The sequence below is a fragment of the Procambarus clarkii genome, chromosome 54, assembly GCF_040958095.1.
Source record: "Procambarus clarkii isolate CNS0578487 chromosome 54, FALCON_Pclarkii_2.0, whole genome shotgun sequence".
NCBI classification, from domain to species: domain Eukaryota; kingdom Metazoa; phylum Arthropoda; class Malacostraca; order Decapoda; family Cambaridae; genus Procambarus; species Procambarus clarkii.
In genome coordinates this window covers 15,960,282-15,984,559 of record NC_091203.1, presented here as the reverse complement: position 1 = coordinate 15,984,559, position 24,278 = coordinate 15,960,282, and the positions used below count along the sequence as shown (strand labels likewise).

The following is a 24,278-nucleotide window of genomic DNA, read 5'->3' as shown; positions in this document are numbered from 1 at the left end:
TTCTAGACGGCGCTTCTTCAAACTTTTTCGTTCGTGACCCAGTTTAATGTTATGCAATAACCTCACGACCCACTGACATATATCATGTACAAATGTATAGTACTGGCACACTCATCTTGCGTGAACAGAAACGTACTACGATATGTTATGATACATACATTTTTATACATTCATATGTATGTGTATTCATACATTGACACATGAAATGATTACATGTGCCTTTAAGTGAAGTCTGATTGAATTCTTACACTAAAGAAGGCACAAATACTCTTTGTGAATTAGTGGCCTTAATAAATGTACATACTCTGCAACTGTATATATTATAATAATCCCTTGTATAATATTCCTATGTATATTTTTTACTGGCATTATTATTATTATTATTATTATTATTATTATTATTATTATTATTATTATTATTATTATTATTGCTATTTTTATGATTATTATTGTTATTATTATTAAATTTAATAATCAAAAGTAGAGGAGAAATTTGCAATTAGGCCTACTTGTTCAGTGTGTTTTGTGAGCGTGTTTGTTCCTTGTTTCCTCCTGGTCCATTCTGGCTTGCAGGACAAGGCCACACGCATATCGGCGGAAGGGTTAAGGCGGTGTCTCTCCTTGGACTTGAGTCTTGTTAGGGTTGAGAAGCCAGCCTCCCACAAGTAAGAGGTCAAAGAACATAGCAAGTCCAAGTGCAAGATACTTTCTTTACTTAAGTTGGAATATTGCAGACGATGAGTCACAATAACGTGGCTGAAGATATGATGATCAAACCGCACATCAGAAAACTGCGGTTTTCCGCAGTTTTACATCGGTAAGAACATCGGTAAGAAGCGACGGTAAGAACATCGGTAAGAAGCGACGGTAAGAACATCGGTAAGAAGCGACGGTAAGAACATCGGTAAGAAGCGACGGTAAGAACATCGGTAAGAAGCGACGGTAAGAACATCGGTAAGAAGCGACGGTAAGAACATCGGTAGGAAGCGACGGTAAGAACATCGGTAAGAAGCGATGAAGTTCCGGTCGATCTTGGACCATTGTCAGGTCGTAATCTCTGGATACCGTAATCTCCGTATTCCTTGGATACACTGATCCAGAATGATGACAATGAGAATGTCTTGTGGCTGATTCTTAATGAATTATCATTTGTGATACAGATTATCTCTTCTTCCTGATCAGGAGTTAAGTTTTAGCAACAACATAATCTGGGGTTTCTAATGCTAATGGGTCTTTTCCAGTGCTTATATTTCAGATATACTTCAAAAAATATTCATATACCATATATAATTCTCGCCTGGAAAATATTGTTCAAAACTCGCTGTCATAGACGGAAGATGCATTTATGTCTTGTTTTAAATTCTTCACACATTATTGGCATTATTATTGCCAATAATGTTTATATTGTTTAGTTTATATTGTTTAGTTTATATTGTTTTCCTCAATGTGTAGCAAGGTGAAGCTGTCGTAAACAGGTTTGTCTGCTTTAAGACCTGCTTGAAAACCATTACTGATCTTTTGAATATCTTCATCTGTGTTTAATTACACCATTTTCCCTCCTGTGCTGTTATAGATCAAGTTCTTTGTGCTTAGAGGAAATGTTTGTTAAATATGACAGCTTTACTACCCACCCATCATTGGAAAATAAATTTGTCAATGGAGATTTTCTATAAAAAAAGAAAATATAAATCTCCATCCTTACCTCTTAAGTCCTACTTAAAATTCGTCCACGGGAAAGGGGACCTAACTTCTATGAGATACAATAACTGTTATCGGTCAGCTAAAATCCTTAAGCAAAATTGTTCAAACAAACGGCAATTCAGTCAACTTTCTTTGATGAGAATGACAACTTTTACCACCCCATTCATTACATTTCACAGGGAGTCAAGGAAGCCTTCAGTAGCCAGAGCTTCACAGTGAATGAAGTAATGATTCTATCTACATTTGAAAATATTAATTTTTTCAATCTACATTTATCATATCTACATTTGAAACTGTGTATGGAGTCAGCCTCCACCACATCACTGCCTAATGCATTCCATCTGCTAACTACTCTGACACGGATTTTTTTTTCTAACCTCCCTGTGGCTCATTTGGGTACTCAGTATCCATCTTTGTACCCTTGTTCGCATACCACCCGTGTTAAACAGTTTATCTTTAACTATCCTGTCAATTCCTCTGAGAATTTTGTAGGTAATGATCATGTCTCCCCTCACTCTTCTATCTTCCAGTGTCGTAAGGTGCATTTCCCGCAGCCTTTCCTCGCACCTCATGCCTCTTAGTTCTAGGACTAGTCTAGTGGCATACCTCTGAACTTTTTCCAGCTTCATCTTGTGTTTGACAAGGTACGGGCTTCATGCTGGGACCGCATACTCCAGGATTGGTCCTACGTATGTGGTGTACAATATTCTGAACGATTCCTTATCAAGCCCATATCAAGAGGATAACATCAGTGTCATATGCCAGGCTGGCCAATATACGAACGACATTCAGAAACTTGTGTAAAGAATCATTCAGAACTTTGTATACCACATATGCCAGGCCAATCCTGGAGTATGCAGCCCCAGCATGGAGTCCATATCTAGTCAAGGATAAGATTAAACTTGAAAAGGTTCAAAGGTTTGCCACCAGACTAGTACCCGAGCTGAGAGGTATGAGCTACGAGGAGAGACTACGGGAATTAAACCTTACTTCGCTGGAAGACAGAAGAGTTAGGGGGGACATGATCACCACATTTAAGATTCTGAAGGGAATTGATAGGGTAGATAAAGACTGGCTATTTAACACAAGGGGCACACGCACAAGGGGACACAGGTGGAAACTGAGTGACCAAATGAGCCACAGAGATATTAGAAAGAACTTTTTTAGTGTCAGAGTGGTTGACAAATGGAATGCATTAGGAAGTGATGTGGTGGAGGCTGACTCCATACACAGTTTCAAGTGTAGATATGATAGAGCCCAATAGGCTCAGGAATCTGTACACCTGTTGATTGACGGTTGAGAGGCGGGACCAAAAAGCCAGAGCTCAACCCCCGCAAACACAACTAGGTGAGTACACACACACACACACACACACACACACACACACACACACACACACAAGGGGCCTAGGGGCCTGGTAGCCTGCAGGACTCGTAATTCTGTTGCGCAGGACTCGTAATTCTGTGGCGCGGGTTCGATTCCCGCACCAAGCAGAAACAAATGGGCAAAGTCTCTTTCACCATGTATGCCCCTGTTACCTAGCAGTTAATAGGTATCTGGGATTAGTCAGCTGTCACGGGCAGCTTCCAGGGGTGTGTGTGTTGTGGTGTGGAAAAAAAAGTAGTTAGTACACAGTTGAGAGGCGGGCCGAAAGAGCAAAGCTCAACCCTCGCAAACACAACTAGGTGAATATAACTAGAGGAACACACACACACACACACACACACACACACACACACACACACACACACACACACACACACACACACACACACACACAATCCCCCAGGATGCAGCCCGTAGCATCTAACTTCCAAGTCCTTTTTACTGCTAGGTGAACAGGTGAATCAGATGAAAGAAACTCTGCCATTTCCTCGGCCGAGAATAGAACCCAGATCCTTTAGGACCACGATCCCCGAGCTATATCCACTCGGCCGCAAGGCCCTCAAGGTCTACTCTGGCCACACCGCGTACCCCATCTAGTACATTATATAACATAATAGTAGAGTTAAATGTGAGGCATGACTGTGTTTGTTTCTGTGTCTGTCTCTTTTTCTGTGTCTCTTTCACTCTATGTCGCTCATTTTGTGTGTCTCTATGTCTTTCTGTCTTAGTGGCTGCCTGTCTGTCTGTCTCTCTCTCTACCTATCACATTGGTGGTAGGGTAGTATTGATGGAGGAGGGAGTTGAGCCTCCATACACCCTCCCTTCCACCTGAGGCAGTGTGACCGAGGGGTGTATGGATGTGCCCAGGTCGACATGTGAAAAGACTGTGATCGGAAAAGAATGCCGTCTTTTTAATGGCATCATAACACGTATTACAGGCTATAACAGACAAAGTATGATAGTTAGAATTCTTTGAAAATTTTGGAGACATTATTACTTAATGTTTTAAAATGTAAGACCTAATTATAATGATTCACGGTCGAATTCATATGATATGGTGAAATTGGTAGTAGAGTTTGCCTTTTCACAATGTTAAGTGGCACTCGCTACATTGATGCCAATCCCGATCCACCCATGTTGGACATGTGCCCATCAGCAATTACTGTTAATATTTGGGGACGAGGTATAGCCCCTAACTATCGGGTTTCCAACCTTAGACAGATACACATACATGCTAATTTATGAAGATATATCATAGTTTTAAATTGTATAGTGCTTGTATTAGCAAAAAACGAAAAGTATGTTGTATGGGAATTGCTAATGTCATTAGTCTGTTTAATCTTGTGCTTGACTTTATCACTTCCAGATGTGAAGGGGGAATCGTTGTGGGTCCGTAAATCACCAGTAATGAGAAAGTCTGTGTAGAACCATCATAGTTAAATTATCTATGGCCTAAGCGGTAGTATATTGTAGGCGAGGTGGCATTATAAGTCGATATTACACAGCTGCAGGAATTCTGTGCGGTCCAAAATAGGAGCTCTCAACGTCTGACAAGAAGTTATGAAAGTTATTCAACAGTCTTCACTGGACAACGAGGAAAAAAATATTGTATTTAGGAATAATATTCCTTTTTTTAATAATTAAGTCAATCAGTTGTAACAAAGCTATGTAAAACAAAACATTTTACTTTCTAAAATTGGATAGTCGTGAAATAGGGATCCGGATTTAAATCCTGGTATGGATGTATGGATTTACCCGTACACATACGGGTAAATCCACATCCTAGTCGATTTCTTTGTGTATCTGAAGGTGGAGCGTGTACAGTTAATGTACTGTCTTAACTACACCAAAGTGATTGAGCGTTATATATAAAGTTTTCTTGGACATATTCTCTAGTCCTTGGACATAATCAAGGACTAGAAAAAATTCCCAGCTTATATACCCAGTGAAGAGGGGAGAAGGGGGTTACGCCGGTATATATTTACTTTGCGCTTTGTGAGAAGGTAGAGGGCATCGTGGGAGTCCAAGTCCTCTATTCTCCCTTCCATCCTCTTTAGGTCTCTAAACTTTTCGTCAAGGACTGCATCAATGGCATTGTGGCCCAGAGGTGCTCCAAGTAGTGTGCTGTCGGTGGGTTTAATGACTGAGGCTTCTGGTAAAACTGATTTCACTGCTCTAATAATTACTTCACTGGATGCAATAATTTCGCACTTGGAGGGGTTAAGAACGAGACCCATGGACTCCCCCCGTGTCTTCACCAGCTGCAGGTCTTCCAGCAGGGAATCTTGTGTGCCTGCCAAAGTGCCATCATCCAGGAACCAGATGTTGAGCTCACTGGACAGTCTGGTTGTAATTTCTCGAATCGCTATGCAAAAGAGGAAGAGTGCACGTGGGTCTCCCTGTTGAATTCCTTCTGCTGAGGTGACTTCATGTTTGCCAAAAAGGAGGGTTGAGTCTTTGCTGTAGCCTGCTGACACAAACGGGAGAATGCTTGGGCAATGTTCCTGGACTGCAGTGAGAACTGCTTCCCTTTTGACCGAGTTGAAAGCGTTTTTAAAATCTAATTTTACTACTGTCTGGTCTTCAGTAAGAGAGCTAATGTAGGCTCGTGCAGCATGAGCCGCTGCTTCACAGCCTTGGGGGACTCCAAACCCCAGCTGGTTGGGTTGCAGCATGGTGGCTGCTTCCATTCGGATACTTCTGACAGCAGCCCTTGCAACTAGGCGGCGAAGGGTATTACCAACGGCAATGGGTCTGATCCCTCCCCCCTTCTTTTTCAGGGCACATAGGGATGCACCAGAGAAGAATGGTTTGATTTCATCAGGGATTAACCCGGCGAGGCAGTTGTTGACAAACGTTGTGATTTCTGTCAGGAGCGCTTCTGCAGCTGGGCCAAGAACAGGGTTCACCATTTCCTTCACATGTTGAGGCCTTACCCCTGTGTAGCCTTCTGAGGAGCCCGGGGGAAATGAAACGATAGCTTTATAAACCTCTGACTCCCGGAGGACGAGAGGTTCCTGGTTAGGGGCGAGCCTGACCTGTGGGGGAGGTCCACCTACGGCCCTGAGGGGGTGTTTTTCTCTCAGTGCTTGGGCTGTGGTTTCATCCCTGGGCAAAATTTTGTCCTCACTTGTGATCAACCTGAGTGCCCCGACTGTATTGCCCTCTTCAATTTTCTTGCTGACTTGGGTACCTAATTTTCTGTTGTCGCTGATTGTCGTACTTGGTCTGCCTCGGCGGTGTTTGGTGTGTTTGGGGAGGCGGACTAGGTTGTCAGCCCTAGGGAAATCCCTAATTGCTTTATTGACGGATGAGGTCAGTGTCTTGCATCCTCTGTCTGGTACACCTAAGCATGCATTGCCAAAAAGTAGCAGATTGTGCCAGGCTTTGATGGTATCAGGTGCATCAAGGTTATTTGACCCTCTGTTGACTTTTGCGATGCGGTCTGTGTATTTCCCGGCAGCAAATGGGCGAGAGGCCTTTGGGATGTGGGTGAGTGTCCTGGTTGACGTTGCTTTAATTGCCTCTAGCAGGTCGTCTGTTGCAATGTAATCTGTTGCGATTTGTACTGGTGCAACAGGCTCCTGAGTGCTGCCTCCTCCCACGGGAGGCCTCCCTGACCCAGGACAGTCACCATGCTGGCGTATGACTCTGGAGACCGAGTTGATGCTGATGTTGCTCCCACAAACACTGCATGTGCCTCTCCTTTGATTGGCTTCGGGAGGGGTGAGCTGGCTGGTAGCGGCTTCTTCTGCCATCCCCTTAGGTAAAGTGACTGTCACCTTGCACTGGAGTATTTGTCTCTCCCTCCTGGCTGGGGGGGACGAGGTTGTCCCCTATACCATGCGTCATGTCTGGGGTGGGTGGGCTCGTGGAGGTGGTGGGTGGGGGGGGGGAGGCTGCGATTGCCGGTCTGGGAGGGGGGCCGGGGAGGGGAAGGCGCGACCGCCTGGTTGTGGGAGGTGGGGGAGGGGGAGCGGAAGATACTGCACCTCACTGGGGGGGGGGGGGAGACACAACACAAGGGGAGTGGGGGAGCGGGAGACACTACATTCACTGGGGGGGGGGGAGGCACTACAATCAGTGGGTGGGGGGGAGGGTTGATGTGGCACTTAACACTTGGATAATTTGTTTTTGTCACTAAACACTGGAGAATGTGTCCTGGCTCACTGCGTGTGGTGCTCTCAACACGATACTCACAATGGTCCAGTCACCACAGGACTGGACTCAACTTATCTTTTTCAAGCACTTATTGGCACACTGGTGACCCAGTCTCTTGACCCCACCACATGTGTCCTTCCACCCTTTCCTGGTGAGGGAGCCGTGGGGCGTGTGACGTGTGTGGGCGTGGGGTGACGGTGGGCGTGGGGTGGCGGTGGGCGTAGGGTTGCGTGGGGTGCCGGTGGGAGTGGGGTAACGGTGGGCGTTGGGTGACGATGCGTGGGAGGTGATGGTGGGCGTTGGTCGACAGTGGGCGTGGGGTGGACGATGGTCGTCGGGTCAGCCGCCGGGAGTGGGTTACTGGGTGGGCTGGCGAGGCCTGCGGGAGGCTAGGGAGGGGGGGGGGAAGGGTCCCGCCACAGGCAGCGGTCACACACAATTAACACAAATTTTCTTAGGTGCATTATGTTTATCACTGCACACTCACCGTTCATCTGAAAAGACACACACATTCACTTATAAGTCTGCTTTAATACAAGCAGGTGTGTGAGCCTCCCCTTAACTCCCCCCACCCCTCCCCCCCTCCACTTGAGGCCTCCTTCCCGCCAGGAGGCTGTTGTTTATGGAGGCACTGAGATAACCCTCAGCCAGGGCTGTGTCCTTCCCCTCCCTAGCACGCCTCCCGCCAAGACAACACACCTTTTACAGTTGATTCTGTTGCACTGCTAGAGAGGTAGGCTTCCTCGACCCACTAAGAATCTTCAGCAGGTATTAACACAGACATGAGTCGATTCTTGACTTTCTCAGGCACTGTTATCCTTGTTGAATGGGCACAAATGTGGGACCCAACCCCCTGCACGACCGACTGCTACGGCTGCCTCACTATATATATATATAAATATATATATATATATATATATATATATATATATATATATATATATATATATATATATATATATATATATATATATATACATGTGCAAACAAGCCTGAATGGTCCCCAGGACTATATGCGAATGAAAACTCACACCCCAGAAGTGACTCGAACCCATACTCCCAGAAGCAACGCAACTGGTAACTACAGGGCGCCTTAATCCGCTTGACGGCCGTGATGGTCAAGCGGATTAAGGCGCCCTGTAGTTACCAGTTGCGTTGCTTCTGGGAGTATGGGTTCGAGTCACTTCTGGGGTGTGAGTTTTCATTCATATATATACATATATATATATATATATATATATATATATATATATATATATATGTATATATATATATATATATATATATATATATATATATATATATATATATATATAAGTATATATATATATATATAAATAAATAAATAAATATAAATATGTTTATTCAGGTAAGGTACATACATACAAGTGATGTTACATTAATGGATTGATATATAGATAGAGCTAGTACATACAATGCCTAAAGCCACTATTACGCAATGCGTTTCGGGCAAGAAAAACATTAATATCTAGAACTTAATACTAATTGAGCATAAAGAATAAAAAGTGTTGAAAACAAATACAAATAAAGATAAAAAAAAGGGGGAACATGACTGAAAAAGCAGCACAAATACAATAGGTTGACAAACAGTGTTGATTAAAAAAAATAATAATAATAAAATAAAATAACAGACATGGGTTGACAATAAAGGAGTGAGGTGGGTTACAGGGGATTTATTAGGTAGTGTTTAGTTTTTATCTTAAACTGGTTGAGAGAGGTACAGTCTTTAACATGGTTGGGAAGGTCATTCCACATTCTGGGTCCCTTGATTTGTAGAGCATTTCTAGTTTGATTAAGTCGTACTCTAGGAATATCAAAACTGTATTTATTCCTGGTGTGGTGCTCATGGGTTCTGTTACAACCTTCAATGAGGCTTTTGAGGTCAGGATTGGCATTACAGTTTAGCGTTTTATATATGTATAATACACAAGAGAGAATGTGCAGTGACTTAATATCTAACATATTCAGAGATTTGAGTAAGGGTACCGAGTGATGTCTGGGGCCAGAGTTGGATATATATATATATATATATATATATATATATATATATATATATATATATATATATATTGGATATATATATATATATATATATATATATATATATATATATATATATATATATATATATATATATATATATATATATATATATTGGATATATATATATATATATATATATATATATATATATATATATATATATATATATATATATATATATATATATATATATATATATATATATATATATAGGGGGGTACCACCACTGATGCAATTATAGGGACCCACAGCCTCAGAGAAGGGAACACAGAGCATTCAGGGAAAAACTTGCCATTTAACTCTGAATACGTAAGAGTGTTCGCTTCTCCTACCACCCCCTTTTTTATGGTGTACACTTTATTATGCAAGGTTATACAGTTACATATCTGATTTTATACAAAAAATTAACTTTAAGAGGACACAAAAAAAAGTTCGCTTCCTAGAGGCTGTAGATTTCCTCGAACTCCTTCGACGCCGGGCAGGAACCGAGGATGCAGCGAGCATTCCCCCTCTGGATCGCGACACTGAGGCGCTGAAAGAGAAAACTTGCTGCTCTAGGGTCTCTTGTGGTGTCAATGAGCTTGGAACCAAGATCCTTAAGAAACCTTCTTGCACTCTCTCCCCATGGGCCTAGGGTCTCAGACCCTATTGGAACGAAGTTGTACCGATGATCTAATTGCCTGTACTTGGCTGACTTGTCTCTTTCTCTGCGTGTCGCCGCGGCTCCTGCTGTGTCGGCAGAGAGGTTGATGTATGTGGTTGCCAGGGTGGATACACAAGTATAGTCCCATTCCAACTGTCTGCCACCCTTCCACGGTCGCAGTGTGATTCCGTCTGGTCGGCCTGCAAAGCTAACGGAGTCACGGTTCAGTAGGTTGCGGGGCTCTCTCTCCGCTGGACACTGAGCAGAGGCAAGGCTTCTTTTAATGATGTCATTGACTTCGTCGTGTCTAGTGTGCCAAATACCAGATTTTACACAGTGCAAGCCATGCAGTCCATATTCGTCAGCATCTGCCTCGCCGCAAATACACCTATGAACAGTGTGGATAGGGGCAGCAAGACGGAGAGCGACTGCAATACGGAGCTCCTGCGGATCAAGACGTGTGCCTGTCGCAGACATAGGGACTGCCAAAAGGAAGTTCCCTGCATGGGGAGCCTGCACATATATATATATATATATATATATATATATATATATATATATATATATATATATATATATATATATATATATATATATATATATATATATATATATATGCGAACAAGCCTGAATGGTCCCCAGGACAATATGCAACTGAAAACTCACACCCCAGAAGTGACTCGAACCCATACTCCCAGAAGCAACGCAACTGGTATGTACAAGACGCCTTAATCCACTTGACCATCACGACCGTACATAATGAAGTGATAGCCGAGGCTATTTGAACCACCCCACCGCCGGCACTCGGATAGTAATCTTGGGCATAGCATTTTACCAAATCACCTCATTCTTTGGGGCACACGTGAGGAACACAAATGCGAACAAGCCTGAATGGTCCCCAGGACAATATGCAACTGAAAACTCACACCCCAGAAGTGACTCGAACCCATACTCCCAGAAGCAACGCAACTGGTATGTACAAGACGCCTTAATCCACTTGACCATCACGACCGTACATAATGAAGTGATAGCCGAGGCTATTTGAACCACCCCACCGCCGGCACTCGGATAGTAATCTTGGGCATAGCATTTTACCAAATCACCTCATTCTTTGGGGCACACGTGAGGAACACAAATGCGAACAAGCCTGAATGGTCCCCAGGACAATATGCAACTGAAAACTCACACCCCAGAAGTGACTCGAACCCATACTCCCAGAAGCAACGCAACTGGTATGTACAAGACGCCTTAATCCACTTGACCATCACGACCGGACATAATGAGGTGATAGCCGAGGCTATTTGAACCACCCCACCGCCGGCACTCGGATAGTAATCTTGGGCATAGCATTTTACCAAATCACCTCATTCTTTGGGGCACACGTGAGGAACACAAATGCGAACAAGCCTGAATGGTCCCCAGGACAATATGCAACTGAAAACTCACACCCCAGAAGTGACTCGAACCCATACTCCCAGAAGCAACGCAACTGGTATGTACAAGACGCCTTAATCCACTTGACCATCACGACCGGACATAATGAGGTGATAGCCGAGGCTATTTGAACCACCCAACCGCCGGCACTCGGATAGTAATCTTGGGCATAGCATTTTACCAAATCACCTCATTCTTTGGGGCACACGTGAGGAACACAAATGCGAACAAGCCTGAATGGTCCCCAGGACAATATGCAACTGAAAACTCACACCCCAGAAGTGACTCGAACCCATACTCCCAGAAGCAACGCAACTGGTATGTACAAGACGCCTTAATCCACTTGACCATCACGACCAGACATAATGAGGTGATAGCCGAGGCTATTTGAACCACCCCACCACCGGCACTCGGATAGTAATCTTGGGCATAGCATTTTACCAAATCACCTCATTCTTTGGGGCACACGTGAGGAACACAAATGCGAACAGAGGGACAAAAATCAGAGGATACAACTGACGATTTACCATAAAACCAGAAAAACGGCTAGCCTACTCATGAGAAACTCTCCAGACACAAAGCAGAACACTTTAAAAGAGACCAACGTCGTCTATGCCTTCAAATGCCCTCTTGGGGACTGTAAGCTCCAAAAAAGCCAGTATATAGGCAAGACAACAACATCTCTTTCTAGGCGTTTAACGATGCATAAACAACCGGGCTCCATTAAGGAACATATAATCGCTTCCCACAACCAAACCATCGCCAGAGAAATCCTAGTAAACAACACAGAAATCATCGATAGATACAGCGATAGCAGGCGGCTTGACGTTTGCGAGGCACTACACATTAAGAAGTCAACACCAGCAATCAACAGCCAATTAATGCACAACTATATTCTACCCACCACAAGACTCCGCTCCAATATAGAAGCATCAAGAAATATGGACCAATAGGCTTTCTACAATCACTTCCATTTCAATACCCATTGTTTCGTGTTCTGTCTTGTGTTGATGAAATTAATACCCTATTAATGCCACCTCTTGTTCTGTCTTGTGTTGATGAAATTAATACCCTATTAATGCCACCTCACCCCATCCACCTCACTCAAATGTAGATATAAACAAAATCGGAGATGTATAAGTTCCATTCAGTTGTGTATTTGTAAACTAAAGTCTTTGAAAATGTAATAATTTTTACGAAACGCGCTCGTGTCGCGTCAGACTAGAAATAAAAATGAATTTTGGAGAATTGATTTTTGAATTACCTCCAACAGTGAAAAGAAATGTACGAAAGATTGAGAAAATTCGTGTTAGAATTATTAATCTTACTTTTTCGGTCATATTTAATAATATATGTCTACAGGAAAGACTGCTACCAAAATATACTAATATATATATATATATATATATATATATATATATATATATATATATATATATATATATATATATATATATATATATATATATATATATATATATGTGAGAAAGCTGCATGAACGCGCAAGCCATATATCACTAAGAACGTACGTACGTACACAGTACCGTGAACACCGCACCAATGATCGTCTAGACGATCGTTAGACGATCATTGGTGCGGTGGTCACGGTACTGTGTACGTTTAGGGGTGATCCTGGACGGCATGGGTTCGAATCCTGGCCGGGTCAAAGAGTTCTTAGTGATATATATATATATATATATATATATATATATATATATATATATATATATATATATATATATATATATATATATATATATATATATATATATATATATATATATATATATATATATATATATATATATATATATATATATATATATATATATAGTAAGGACAAGACAAGAACATATCGATGCCAACACAGAAGACAATGTCCAACATAACAGGCCAATTACACTGGATTAATCTTTGTGTTTAGATAGGAGATGCCTCGTATGGGCCAATAAGCCTTCTGCAGCCCCTATGTTTATCCCTTATATATCCCCCCATGTTTTTCACCTTCATTGTATTATCACCTGACCTAATGCGGGTATAAAATCAACTAGTATTGTAAGATCTGTTCACTTGAGAATGAACCATGGAGGTTCGAAACGTCGTGCAAATTATACAAATAAGTGTAATACACTCTATAGTAAATCACTTCTTTTCTTCACCTTAAAAGTACGAAAATGAGTTTTGGAGAACTCCTATTCCAATTAAGCCCTGATGCTAAGAAAATAGTTAGAGGGATAGAAGCCCTAAACCAGAAAATAATAAATACAGAATATGCGGTCATATTCAATGAAACATGTTTGAAAGAAAACCTGCTGCCAGTATACACCAATATATATATATATATATATATGCCTGCCTTGGCGTACACGTCTTAGGCATATATGTCCTTACCTGTGGGATAAGCCAATCGGTAAACACTGTCTCTTTTGTGAACAATTCTCTGCTGAATAGACACAATTGTGAACAAATGTTGAGATTATGAGGAAATATAGCAATTAAAAAATTAAAGCTGTAGGAAACGTTACGTAAAACAGCTTACTTTGATTTGAAGAAAATATAACAGAAATGGGAGAAAGAAATAAATAAAAAATATGTATAAATATTAGCAAGAAAGTATAAGAATTGGCCTAGTAATAAGGAATAATAAGACAAGGTTAGGGAGGAAGAAGTGAAGCATGAGGAAGAAGACTTGGATATGGAAGGTGAACTGCAGAAGGAGGAAGAGGAAAAACAAGATTTGGATAAGGAAGGAGTAGTACAGGGGGAAGAGGAGGAGGAGGAGGAGGAAGAGGGGAAGCATCGGAGAAGGGGCAAGTGTTGACAGGTGATTCGTCTTGCAGGGGCCCCACGGGGCCAACCCCAGCCCTGGCAGGAAGACACCTGTGTAGCCTTCCCTCCTCCACCCACCTCCCTGGTAATTTATGAAGCCCTTCTCGTCACGCAGGGCGTATTTTCCTCGGGGCGCAGGATAATTATACGCGCTCCATAGCCAAAATAAAAATATATATCCCAAAAAACTCCATAGTTCAGCCTTCGAAAGGAAATGATTGTGGTTGCAAATACTAATGGTCCATTGGATTGTTTACTTATTAGAGATGCAACGTGAGACATTAGGGAAGAGTTGTTGTACACTACCTCATTATACAGTGGTCAGATCTCGGTAATTATCAGCTGGCTGGCACAGTGAGTAAATGATTTGTTGATTTGTGAGGATTTTTGAGACTTAATCCGAATGACGCTGCGTTCGGATTAAGTCCTTTTTGCGTTTGAAGTGAATAATTTGCTGTAGCAGTGGTTCTAGTAATGGGAATGACCAACAAATCGTACAGAGTCCGATCACTGATATCATATACACAACTATTTACTATTTACATCTGACATAGTAGACATCATCAGCACACAACGTCTTTTGACCCCCCTAAGTGGACGGGTGACATCACGAAGATGAGTAAGGTTGAAAACCAATTAGGAAGAGAAAGCGTGTATAGCAGTATGTACTGCTATACACACAGTATATCATGTACAATAGCAGCTGGAAATATCAGCAAATACAACATCTTCCAATAGCAAAATGTACAGCGCCTTCAAATAGAGGAAAACCAGCTGTAATTGTTCATCCTAATACTTAAATCCAAATTCAACTGGATTTGTTCATCCTGGCACTTGTATCCAGAAGTATAGCTATGCTTGTTAATCCAGTCTCTTGAACACAGACGCAGGAGTGTCTGGGGTACAATAGACAGCAATAGACCATTGCTGCCGCTGAGGACAATTGTTTATCCGGTCACTTGTACCCACTAGTAACTAACACTTACTTGGCTATCTCAAGTGAACAGATAACTGAGCAAAGATAGCGACATTCACCACGTCCACACAAGTTCACGCTATCTTGCAGGTGCAGGGAAAAATGTCTTCCCAGCATAAAATAATTAAGTGATTTTATTACTGTGCTCACATGTAACGTTTCTAAGCAACCCAAAGTCTCTGATGAACAGTAATGTGGTCGAGGGGGATGGGGTCCAAATGGTGTAGTACACTGTTTCTCTCCGTCTGCTGTTCCAGTCCCGAGTCTCCACTAATACTTGCACCAGAATCAGAGCCTTGTACTCTATCAGAGAAGGAGTCTTATTGCATCAGAGACGGAGTCTTATTGTAGCAGAGACGGAGTCTTATTGTAGCAGAGACGGAGTCTTATTGTATCAGAGACGGAGTCTTATTGTATCAGAGACGGAGTCTTATTGTATCAGAGACGGAGTCTTATTGTATCAGAGACGGAGTCTTATTGTATCAGAGACGGAGTCTTATTGTATCAGAGACGGAGTCTTATTGTATCAGAGACGGAGTCTTATTGAATCAGAGACGGAGTCTTATTGTATCAGAGACGGAGTCTTATTGTATCAGAGACGGAGTCTTATTGTAGCAGAGACGGAGTCTTATTGAATCAGAGACGGAGTCTTATTGTATCAGAGACGGAGTCTTATTGTAGCAGAGACGGAGTCTTATTGTAGCAGAGACGGAGCCATAATGTATCAGATTCCACGACGCCCACAGGGAAGACCAATGTGCACAAAATCAACTGCAATTGCATCGTGCACAGCCTCACAGATTAACTGTCCAACTCTTCCGGCCTCTTGAGTAAATTTACCACGTTGCAAGGCTCTGTTCTGGTGAGTAGTCTAGGAGGGAAGTGGGGGGGGGGGGGGGTTGCAGACTTCAGTTGCAAAAATGACGATGCAGAATTCAATATGATCTATAATACGTTAATCTCTCAGCTTGTCTGTTCTTCCACTGGATCTATTGGAATCTGATCATAATCGCTTTATTCATGTTTTCTCGGCTTGATTGATTTCATCAAATGCCCGTCAAGTTTCAACTGATATTTTCCATCAGTATGGAGAAATTAATCTCTTGAATCCTCATTAAATCACTGCTTTCCCTTATGCTTAATTCCTTCTACGAATTCTAGATTTATTATTAGGGCGATTAGCTGAGCCTGGGTAGATGAGACATTGTGATCAATCATTATTTATTTTTGGAGAACAAAAAACATCAGTCCTAGTTATATATCAAATAGATGCACCTCTCTCCCATTTTTGATGGAAAAGAGCCATCAACTAGTTAGAGTCATAGAGGTTAGAAACTGTAGAGGTTCACGTAAGGGTGTAACACCAATGACAAGCTAGAGCTGTACAGAGCTTAAAGTGCAGCTAGCTTGACCTATATGCGTTTCCTGTTGTTGCAAATCCCACATAGTGTGGTGCTGGTTCTTATATCACAGAGAGAAGGAGCTCTGTGGTTGTTCCGGGTATCTGTGTTCCATTCCTTCTTTCCTCCTTCCTCTCCCTTCATCCCTACTCTCATTCTCTCATTGCCCTTTTCCCCCCCTCACTCACTCACTCCCTACCTCACTATCCTGTTCTATCTCATTCTCACTCTTCCGGGTTTGTTAGATCCTGTGATGAGCTGCTCTTGACTAGCCTAAACCCCTCACCAGCCTCACTCGTGTCGCTGGACACTGTCGTCACTATCACCACCAGCATCCCCACTACCACCATTTCCACCTCTCTCCACCACCACATCCACCCTCACCACCAACACCACACACAGCTGTCACGTTAGGCCTATCCTTCTCCACCCCTCCAGGTAGTGAATTGTAATGATCATGAACATTGTAGCCAGGGACACGCTGCACAGAGCCGGGGCTTTTAAAAGACCAGAGAGAGAGAGAGAGAGAGAGAGAGAGAGAGAGAGAGAGAGAGAGAGAGAGAGAGAGAGAGAGAGAGAGAGAGAGAGAGAGATAGAGATAGAGATAGAGAGAGAGAGAGAGAGAGAGAGAGAGAGAGAGAGAGAGATAGAGATAGAGATAGAGAGAGAGAGAGAGAGAGAGAGAGACAGAGAGAGAGAGAGAGAGAGAGAGAGAGAGAGAGAGAGAGAGAGAGAGAGAGAGACAGAGAGGCAGAGAAACAGAGAGACAGAGAGACAGAGAGAGAGAGAGAAAGAGAGAGAGATTGAGTGAGTGAGTGAGTGAGTGAGTGAGAGAGAGAGAGAGAGAGAGAGAGAGAGAGAGAGAGAGAGAGAGAGAGAGAGAGAGAGAGAGAGAGAGAGAGAGAGAGAGAGAGAGACAGAGAGGCAGAGAGGCAGAGAAACAGAGAGACAGAGAGAGAGAGAGAAAGAGAGAGAGATTGAGTGAGTGAGTGAGTGAGTGAGTGAGTGAGTGAGTGAGTGAGTGAGTGGGTGAGTGAGTGAGTTAGTTTCGACCATTATCTCATACAGAAGGATGACCTCTTAGCAGTATTCAGGGAGTTAGGCTGTAACTTAATTTCAAATCGCGAGGTATGGAAAGCTAGAGGAATTGTTTATACACAATAAATCCTCAGACTGTAGAGTAATTAACCTTCTACTTGTCATAGTTTATGTTAGAATGTTCATGTTGTAAAAGCCAGGGTCTGGGAGGAATATGAGGGGGTCTATGTTGACATTAACAAAGGTCTGGGAGCAACATAAGGAGGGTTTGTGGGAAATTGTCAGCTGTTCTCTCCCTGGTAATAGTCTGATTGACAGACAACGTGAAAACGTTGATCTGTACTACTTAAATGTTACTCTCTAAGGTGTGAGGTGAGATGCTATTATGATTACATAGCTCTTGGAAGTGGTATGAGAGACAAGAAGCTGGGATATGAGGACAGAGAGAAGGAACAGTGCCCAAACACTTCGGACTAACAGGGATCAAACACCGGCCTACTGCAAAAAACGAGACTTTTGCTGTATATCGACCAGTCCAAGTGGATATAGACCAGGTGTGAAATTCACACCTAGCTCCCTATCACCATTCCTTGGGAGAGATAATGCTGCCCAGAGACTATCAAATGATAACAGACACATTCTTATCTGTTCCTATCAAATATGTCGAAGATGTCACGCAGCTATGATATCATAGGTGACAACTTTAGATATGATTTTTTGCGTGACTCATTCGCACTGGAGATAATGCCATAAATTAAGTTATTTTGACACCAGTGGTTGGTGGAAACTCACGTGGGAAGTGAGGGGGGGGGGAGGGTGAGGAGAGTGGGTGGAGTTGTTTGTATATAAATGCAGTCTGGCTTTCCATGGTATCATTTCGACGTTCCCTGGCGACTCGTCTAGACCTGTGAAACACCTCAACAAGGTTCGATATTTACAATGTTTAATATTTACGTTGAATTTCTGTGGATGTTTGTAGGGGTATAGAGCCTAAGTCATAATGGGAGTGAATAAATGTTGGTAAAATCATCAGAAGAGTTTGAAATAACAATGGGAGGGACATTGACTTTATTATTTTGTTTATCTGGTGTTAATTTGTCAGACAGATTCACACGATTTAAACATTTTGTGGTTGCTGTCTGGCTCACTTCTCACACTACTTGCTCGTAGATATCTGACTCACCTCTCACACTACTTGCTCGTACATATCTGACTGACCTCTCACCCTACTTGCTCGTAGATATCTGACTCACCTCTCATACTCCTCGTGACAGATGTCGGAAGATTACAAAGTGGAGCCAGTGACAGGCACAATTGGTTTCGGTGAGGGGCCTCACTGGTCAGTGGAGGACCAGGCACTCTACTTTGTGGACTTCTTCGAGCAGCTGGTGAGGCGGTACCATCCAGAGACCGATACTCACACCAAGCTTCATATAGGTGAGTACACCTTCCGCCACACAGTTACAGCCCCGCTCCTGTGCCAGATAAGTCCACTACGGGCTCACCATAGCCCGTTCTACTTGGAACTTGTTGTTCCCAGTAGCTGAATCTATAACAACAACAACTTCCGCCACAACACAAGCACACTGGGACGCGTACCCTCGCCAGGTTCCACACAGGCCTCACCTACAGCATGCAGGTGTCTCAATACAAATGCCTCGTCCACTATGAAAACCACTTCGTTCTCCACTTTCTAAATTTATTTCTATTCTCGTTCACACACTATTCTACCATAAATGTTCCCATTACGCTAAGTAGACAAACGCCTTGCTGGGTCGTACATGTACTAATGTGCTACATTCACTTTTATTTACATATACAAAAAAGCGTGATTACTCTTCCAATCATCTGGCAATTTTCCGTATGCCTTATGGCAACATAATCACACCCATTCACTTCCCCTTTCTCGTAGCATAATTACCTTATCTGTCGTAGCAATTAAATAACTGATGGATACAATCTTGACCTTGATCTTAATTATCTGTATGAAGAAACTCCAAGTGTGGGAGAACACGTCTTTGACCTAACGAGCAAAAGGCACTAACACCGGGAATGATTGCATGACTAAGAAAAGAAATGCAGTTCTCTCGAAGCTCTTAATCAACCTGTCCTTAATCAAAGACGTCCCATCACCTAATACGTTGCAAATTTTGTTACGGATTTGATCGATTCGTTAAATTTGCTACGTAGAGGCAAAAACACAAGAGCCCCGTAATATTGAAGTTTTCTACGCATCGTACTCGATAGGTTAAATGGGCTGCTTTGGGTTCATACTGTTTAACCAAACTGTTTAGTTTGGCTAAAACAGCTGTATTACGAGCTTTCTGTGACTAAGCCGCTATATGAAGAATGCAATAGATTAAACTGAACATATAATCGATATTACCTATACACCCCGGCGCCCATGTCCCTCCTGCAGAAGGCGGCCCCGTGACGATGGTGGTGCCTCACAAGACTGGACCGGCTCATACCTTCGTCGTCAGTGTTGGTTTGAGCCTGGTGGCTGTGACCTGGCCCGACCCCACCCAGGACCTGTCCGTCACCGCCGACGACCTCCGCCTCCTGGCCACCGTCGAGCAGGACCTCCCGGACAACCGCTTCAACGATGGCAAGTGCGACACCCTCGGCAGGCTCTTTGCGGGTGAGTAGACAGGTGGAAGAGAGCAGGTGGAACATGGCACTATAGGTGGGAGAGAACAGGTGGAATCTGGCATTATAGGTTGGAGAGAACAGGTGGAACATGGAACGATAGGAGGGAGAGAACAGGAGGAACATGGCACTGCAGGTGGGAGAGAACAGGTGGAACATGGAACGATAGGAGGGAGAGAACAGGAGGAACATGGCACTGCAGGTGGGAGAGAACAGGTGGAACATGGCACTGCAGGTGGGAGAGAACAGGTGGAACATGGAACGATAGGAGGGAGAGAACAGGAGGAACATGGCACTGCAGGTGGGAGAGAACAGGTGGAACATGGCACTATAGGTAGGTGAGAACAGGTGGAACATGGCACTATAGGTGGGAGAGAACAGGTGGAACATGACACTATAGGTGGGAGAGAACAGGTGGAACATGGCACTACAGGTGGGAGAGAACAGGAGGAACATGCACTATAGGTGGGTGAGAACGGCTATAATGCGCTAGGATAGCTGTTGAATTCTATTTGAAACCAAAACAGTGAACATGGCAAGAAAAGTTTTGCGAGAGCGCAGGTGATCAATAACCACATGGTTTCGGCAGGAACCATGAGCACAGCAGAGGATCCTGACCACATGGGCAACCTCTACCGCCTCGACACCGACCGAACCATCACCAAGGTCGTCGAGAAGGTCAGTGCTGGAGGTCACGTCATGTGGGACTGTTACAGGTATAAAACGTGTTTTTTATTGTCAGGTACGAAGCGTTTTCTCTCTCTCGACTCCATGTTGGTCAGTCTTAAGCAATACTTTTGTTACTTTGATTGTTTGGTGGAATGTTTCTCTCACAACAGTTCCCTCACCTACAACCTTACTTTCCCTCCTTACCATTCATACCTACAGCAACTCCTCTGCCTCGTTGCCCCCATTAATTAAGCAATGTCGTTCCTCACCATCAACGACACCATCGTCGACTCACCATTACTTTCTCTCAACTCCTCATTCTCTCCACCTCTCACCATTCCACCTCACTACCTCCTCACCAACTTGTCCTCTTAGAAATTTCGTCTGAATTTAGCCGTTTGCTCGTATGGCCGAAAAGTGGCGTAATTTGAAAATTAAAAAATGGAAAATAAATTTGGGATTTTTTTTTTCCAAAACAGTAAGTTATGTGTCCTCTGGTAATGTAGGAGGGCAGGAAATTCTCCTGAAGTTTTAAAACGTCATGAAAAACGTTAATTGAAAGTGTCCTCTCTTAACCTAACAGACTAAGCTGGAGGACTCACAGAAAACGGGACAGTACATCACATTCGTGAGCCGATTTCATTCCAAATTACACAAGTTTTTGGCCATACGAGCGAAAAGCGACATTATTTTGAGAGCACGGGCTGCATCATTCCACCCCACCACTGTCCCACCTGAAGAACTCCCTTTCCGTCCACACTAACTACCCCCTGGAGGCTGACCTCCCTGGTGCTCCAGCAGGTGACCCTCAGCAACGGGCTGGCATGGACCGAGGACAACTCAACAATGTACTACAACGACACGCTCGAGTACAAGGTCAACGCCTTCGACTTCGATCTTTCCACCGGAGCGCTGAGTACGATTCTGAGCCGTTTAGTAATCGAACTTGATGTTGAAAAACATATTTGAATAGTGTGCGTTTCGTAGACTCGCCATGCGTGTGTCTGTTCACCTACACGCTTATCGAGTGCATGTAAAAACATACACTCATGCATGCATGCATGTATTTGTTTACATGTGTCGTAATGTGTTTTTTTTTAAGGCGGTCGTCGTGTTGTGTTCGATTTCCAAGAGGCAGGACTCAGCCCGGCTCAGCCTGATGGCATGACCATTGACACGGACGGCAACATCTGGGTCCCCGGCTACGGCGTGGGCACGGTGGGTAGGTGGCACAGTGGGTGGCACAATGGGTAACTGCAGTCTCCTCAGCCATAATCTACTAAATTCATTAAAACTTATGCAGAATGTAACTCACTTTTTGACTATGGTTCAGAGTTTTCCCAGTGATACTTCTGTTTACTGCATATTATCTAAAAAGTCCATTTGCTAATTTCGGAAAAATTTCGTTAGACATGCGAAATTAAATGTGGCATAACAGGCAATTAACCTTACCAAGGAAAGGGGGGGGGGGGCGCCACGAGGAAAAATCTTCATCTTACAGATGTATTGTTCCTCCCACAGGTATTCAGGTATGTATACGTAAGTACATATGTTTTGATCTTTCCCCCACAGGTGTTCAACATAGACCCAAGTAACGGAGATATCTTGAGGGTAGTGAACATACCAAGCCTTGACACTACCTCAGTTTCCTGGGGAGGACCCGACCTCGACCAGCTCTTCGTCACCTGTGGGAATGCTCCTGTCTACAGGTGAGATCCCCCATTGTGAGGGAAGGGAGGAAGTTCACAGAGGAACAGTGGTTGTGAGGAGTGAGAGAGCAATAATATGGCTCACCTCACAGCCTTTTGTACTCACAAGGTCGCTGTTATATAGTGCAAAATTAGGAAGAGTTCAAATAGACTGTCTTCAGAGTGACTTTATATTTACGTTGTCCTCAGTTAACGTGTTAACTGTTAACCGCAAATTAACTTTGAGTGTTTTGTAATCAGAGTTACAGGTCTCGGAGTGAAGGGATTCCCTGCCAACGCTTGCACCGTAGACCTGCCTACAGGGCCTCGCAAGAAGCAGTAGAGCGATGGCAACCTTTTTGCCACCATTTACAAGATGAGCTGAGGTAACAACATTCTTCGTCGCCATCTTTACGGTGTTGCTCCGCACGAACACTACACATTGCAACCCTCACCGTCGACATATATCAGTCAACCTTCAGAATGCTTCAGTATCCTTCAGAAAACTTCAATATCCTTCAGAAAGCTTCAATATCCTTCAGAAAACTTCAGTATCCTTCAAAAAGCTTCAATATCCTTCGGAAAACTTCAGTATCCTTCAGAAAGCTTCAATATCCTTCAGAGAGCTTCTGTATCTTTCAGAATGCTTCAGTATCCTTCAGAAAGCTTCAGTATCCTTCAGAATGCTTCAGTATCCTTCAGAATGCTTCAATATCCTTCAGAATATATAATATAATATAATATAATATAATATAATATAATATAATATAATATAATAATATGCTTCAGTATCCTTCAGAATGTTTCAGTATCCTTCAGAATGCTTCAGTATCCTTCAGAATGCTTCAGTATCCTTCAGAATGCTTCAGTATCCTTCAGAATGCTTCAGTATCCTTCAGAAGGCTTCAGTATCCTTCAGAATGCTTCAGTATCCTTCAGAAGGCTTCAGTATCCTTCAGAATTTTTCAGAATCCTTCAGAATGATTCAGTATCCTTCAGAATACTTTAGTATCGTTCAGAATGCTTCAGTATACTTCATAATGCTTCAGTATCTTTCACCCGGTGTTCCAGGACGACCTCCTTGACGCTAGACCGCACCACATCCTTCACAACGCCAACTTATGAATTTCTTGTATCCTGGATTGCATTAAAAATAAAGGAATTTTACCTTTCTTCTCAATTATACGTGATTCTTGTCCAATTTTTACGAGAACGTGTGTAAAGCTTCGGTATATATATCATTGAGTATTTTCTGAAACTGAGCATCAAGGTATTGTGGGATATATGATTTTATACACGAGGCTGCAGCGTTGTGTATTAAACTTCTGGGTTGAAGCCATGGCAGCATACTAACGATCTTTTCCAAGATGGCGTCTGTGTACTGAGGAAGCCATGTGTAACCGCGGGAGATTCAAATTTCAGTGGAATCCCTAAAATAATTCTGGACGTGATGGCCACCACTGGTCAAACGTCCCAGGATGTGATGCGCAGTTGAGGGGTTAATTGAGAGCAGTTGTAGTGATAGGTGTAGTCTTTTCTCGGTACCTGTTTAGGCTCTCAGTAAAAAACAGTCTTTTCTTATAAAAAGATTCCGTGACTTAACCTGTGAAGGATGACCTCTCCAGCTTCCCTGTCTTCTT

The 24,278-nt window shown here is 43.1% G+C and overlaps 1 protein-coding gene across 1 annotated transcript; it reads left to right on the top strand.

Moving 5' to 3' along the window:
• Positions 1-18,489: 18,489 nt before the first annotated feature.
• On the top strand, positions 18,490-23,431 carry LOC123771283 (regucalcin). Its single transcript, XM_045763763.2, has 8 exons — positions 18,490-18,557; positions 18,907-19,069; positions 20,052-20,273; positions 20,871-20,959; positions 21,752-21,866; positions 22,053-22,168; positions 22,523-22,659; positions 22,900-23,431. Exons 2-8 carry the CDS (start codon positions 18,907-18,909, stop codon positions 22,979-22,981), a joined length of 924 nt encoding a protein of 307 aa, XP_045619719.1. The 5' UTR covers positions 18,490-18,557; the 3' UTR covers positions 22,982-23,431.
• Positions 23,432-24,278: the final 847 nt, after the last annotated feature.